Source organism: Dipteris shenzhenensis, chromosome 28 (assembly GCF_047967505.1).
Source record: "Dipteris shenzhenensis isolate YYH24624 ecotype China chromosome 28, Dip_SZ_1.0, whole genome shotgun sequence".
NCBI classification, from domain to species: Eukaryota; Viridiplantae; Streptophyta; class Polypodiopsida; order Gleicheniales; family Dipteridaceae; genus Dipteris; species Dipteris shenzhenensis.
In genome coordinates, this window is record NC_141623.1 from 31,581,474 (window position 1) to 31,584,589 (window position 3,116).

General features: G+C 43.8%; 1 protein-coding gene across 1 annotated transcript; it reads left to right on the forward strand.

Annotated features, from left to right (window-relative positions):
• The first annotated feature begins 225 nt into the window (after positions 1-225).
• On the forward strand, positions 226-1,437 carry LOC147883451 (glycosyltransferase BC10-like). The gene has a single exon (XM_087399492.1). It carries the CDS (start codon positions 226-228, stop codon positions 1,435-1,437), a length of 1,212 nt encoding a protein of 403 aa, XP_087255618.1.
• The last annotated feature ends 1,679 nt before the right edge of the window (positions 1,438-3,116 follow it).

Here is a 3,116-nt window from a genome sequence, read left to right on the forward strand (position 1 = left end):
CTACATAGGGCAGGCCAAAAATATACAACTCCTCCACGTGGCAGCTTAAGGGGCAAGGAAAGCTAAGGACACGTGGACCAATGACATGAATCGATAATGTTCTGTTGCAATCACCAGGCCCTTCCACGGGGCAGGCCAAAAAAAGGAAAAGAAATAAGAACATGTTAAGCATATTTGTCATCACGCCTCCCACATCCTTTCTTCCCTGTTGACGTTAATCCCACCATGGCCTCTGCTCTCTTCCGCCTCAAAGCTTCCCATCGCTTCCTCGTCTGCTCTGGTGTCCTCCTTTCCTTCACATTCTTGTTCCTCTACCATTCCTCCACTGTCAATCTTGCTTTCTTCCCCTCTTACGCCTCCAGCCTCCAGAACAACTGCTTGCTCATCAGGAACATTCTCGCTGACCGCGGTTCGACGCTGTCTCACAGTTGGACGGACGAGGAGCTGTTCGATAGGGTCGTCCTAGCGGAGGCGCAAGAGGAACAAGGAGATCGATCATCCCGGGCGTCCTATTTCAGTCAGCTGCAGACCTACCTTTTCAACTCTTCCGTATCGGATCGGTTCAATACAGTATCGGCTCACAGATTGAGTTGTACCAAGAAGACCTTCAAAAGCGGTCAACCGCCCAAGATAGCTTTCTTATTCCTTACTACAGGTGCGTTGCCGTTTGCACCACTCTGGAATCAATTCTTCCGAGGCAACGAACAGCTCTATAACATTTATGTTCACCTCGACCCCTTCAGAGTAAGCGTCTTTGATAGAAGCTCCGGGGTGTTCTGGAGCAGGCTCATACCGCCTGACAAAACAGAGCGGGGAACGCCTGATTTGATCGCTGCCCAGCGCCGTCTCCTAGCGAATGCTCTTCTGGACGATCCTCTTAACAAATACTTTGCCGTTATATCCGATCATTGCATACCTCTACACGGATTTAAGAGTTTGTATCAACGGGTGACCAGTTCAGATAAAAGCTTCATCGAAATTCTGGACAAAGCCCCGACTCTCCGCTCTAGATACAATGTAAGGGGCGACAATGTCATGCTTCCAGAAGTGCCCTTCGCGAAATTCAGAGTTGGGTCCCAATTCTTCATTTTAAACAGGAAGCATGCGGCTATGATCGTAGCAGATAAGAAATACTGGCAGAAATTTCGGCTTCCCTGTTTGAATCCAAATGATTGCTATGCTGAAGAGCACTACTTCCCGACGCTGATTGAGATGGAAGATCCAGAATGCTCGACTAGGTACACCGTTACTCTTGTAGACTGGTCTGGCAACGCACAAGCAGGCCATCCTAGGACGTTTGGAAAGGATGAAGTGAGCCAGGAATTGATAGAATCCATGCGGAGGAAGATGGACGGGCGGTATTTATTTGCAAGGAAGTTCCGAGACGATTGTCTGGATGTCCTGATGCAGTTGTCGAATCTCATTTTAGAGAAGTGAACAGTAAGTAATCTACTCGCCAGCCTCATCGTTACTGAAGTGGCAACTTTTGCAAGCGATCTCATTCAAATAGGACTAGAGAATCGAAGCCATTGTACTCTTTGCTCACAGGAAATGCGTATAAATTATAGTAGAGGGAGGAATAGCTTTGGTTTCTCCATATTTTATGTTAGCTCTTTTGGGTATTGACCTCCCCGTAATAAGACCGGCACTTTATAACAAAAATTAAATTACACTTAAAGAAATGCAGATATAACCTCCCAAGACGAGGCCTTCCCTCGAGGGACACAAAGCCCCCATGAGTGTCCCAATGCTAGTTACCTATTTGAAATTTTGGAAGGCAAAAGGGGAAAGAGGGACCAAGGTAGCAAGGGGGGGAAGAGGTTGGGAGGGGAGCAGAGAAAGGGACCTAGGAAAGCACATACCACCCCATTCCCCAATGGTTCAAAGTGGCAAGGACCATTCGAGTCAACCCATTTAATTGTTCCATCACCTACCTTGAATGCATCCTTTAGTAGAATGACCTTGCATTCTAGCTCCTTTTGTGGAGTGCCTACAATTCTCTCTCTCTCTCTCTCTCTCTCTCTCTCTCTCTCTCTCTCTCTCTCTCTCACTCTCTCAGTCAATCTTCAAAGGGGGGAATGATGTAATGCCTTAATCCTCATTAGAACAGCTTTTGAATCAATCTTGGTCAATTTGCAATTCATAAATGTTGGGGCCGGGATGTGTATATGTGTGCATAATCCCTTAGTGGTCATCACCACATCTTTTGCATACATCCATGATTGTAATGTGTTGCAACTTAGTGAACCAATATTCACTTGAATGTTGCAATAATAGAAGACGGTCTACCTTAACACATAACCGCTCTTTTCCATGCACCATCTCCTCATATTTAGAGTATGATTAGGGATTGAAGGGATTTAAAATCAAGTAATTCAAGATTTTCAATTAAACGGACTTAAACGTTCTTTTAGGGGGACCTTTAAAAAAACCAATTATAGTGGTGAACAAAATTACTATGTGGTGGTATTATCAATACACTATGTGGTATGTGCATATAACATTGAGTGGCTTGTTTCACTCCATGAGACTTAGTAATCACCATGCATTATCACACATTGAGTTATGAATACCCACCATCAATGAATAGTCACTATCCTCAAGATTCGAAGTGCTCTCTAGTTAAGTTTGAAGTCTCTAAAGACGAAAAAAATTTACAAAAGGAGTGATAAAACTTCAAATTAAACTTGTGATTTTATGCTATCCTTCAACAAAGTATCATGTGTCAATTGTGTGGTTCACTCTTGTTGGTCCATAAATCGATAAAATGAGCATTATTTTGCCATGGTAGAGGGTCTTTTTTAATGGAAAAAAATAAAATTAAGAGCAAGAAACTCCCTCTCCATGTCCTTTTGTTTCACACTGTCGTCACAAGTAGCAACATTTCTTTTCTTTAAAAATTTTTTATTTATTTAAAAAAAAAAAAGAAAAGTTTCCCTCTCCCTCCCCTCCCCTCTTGTTCTTCCATGGCAGCAAAGAAGCCCCATTTTTTCCTTTTTTTTAACAAGGCTTTTTGCTACTACGGTAGCACAAGGGGAGCGTGTGGTAGTAGGAGAGAGAGGGATTGGAGGAGGAGGGGACAAGCAAAGGGGAAGGAAAGGGAAGGAGGAGAGGGG

Coding starts and splice junctions, on each gene's coding strand:
- LOC147883451 (XM_087399492.1), top strand. CDS start 226: ATGGCCTCTGCTCTCTTCCGCCTCAAAGCTTCCCATCGCTTCCTCGTC.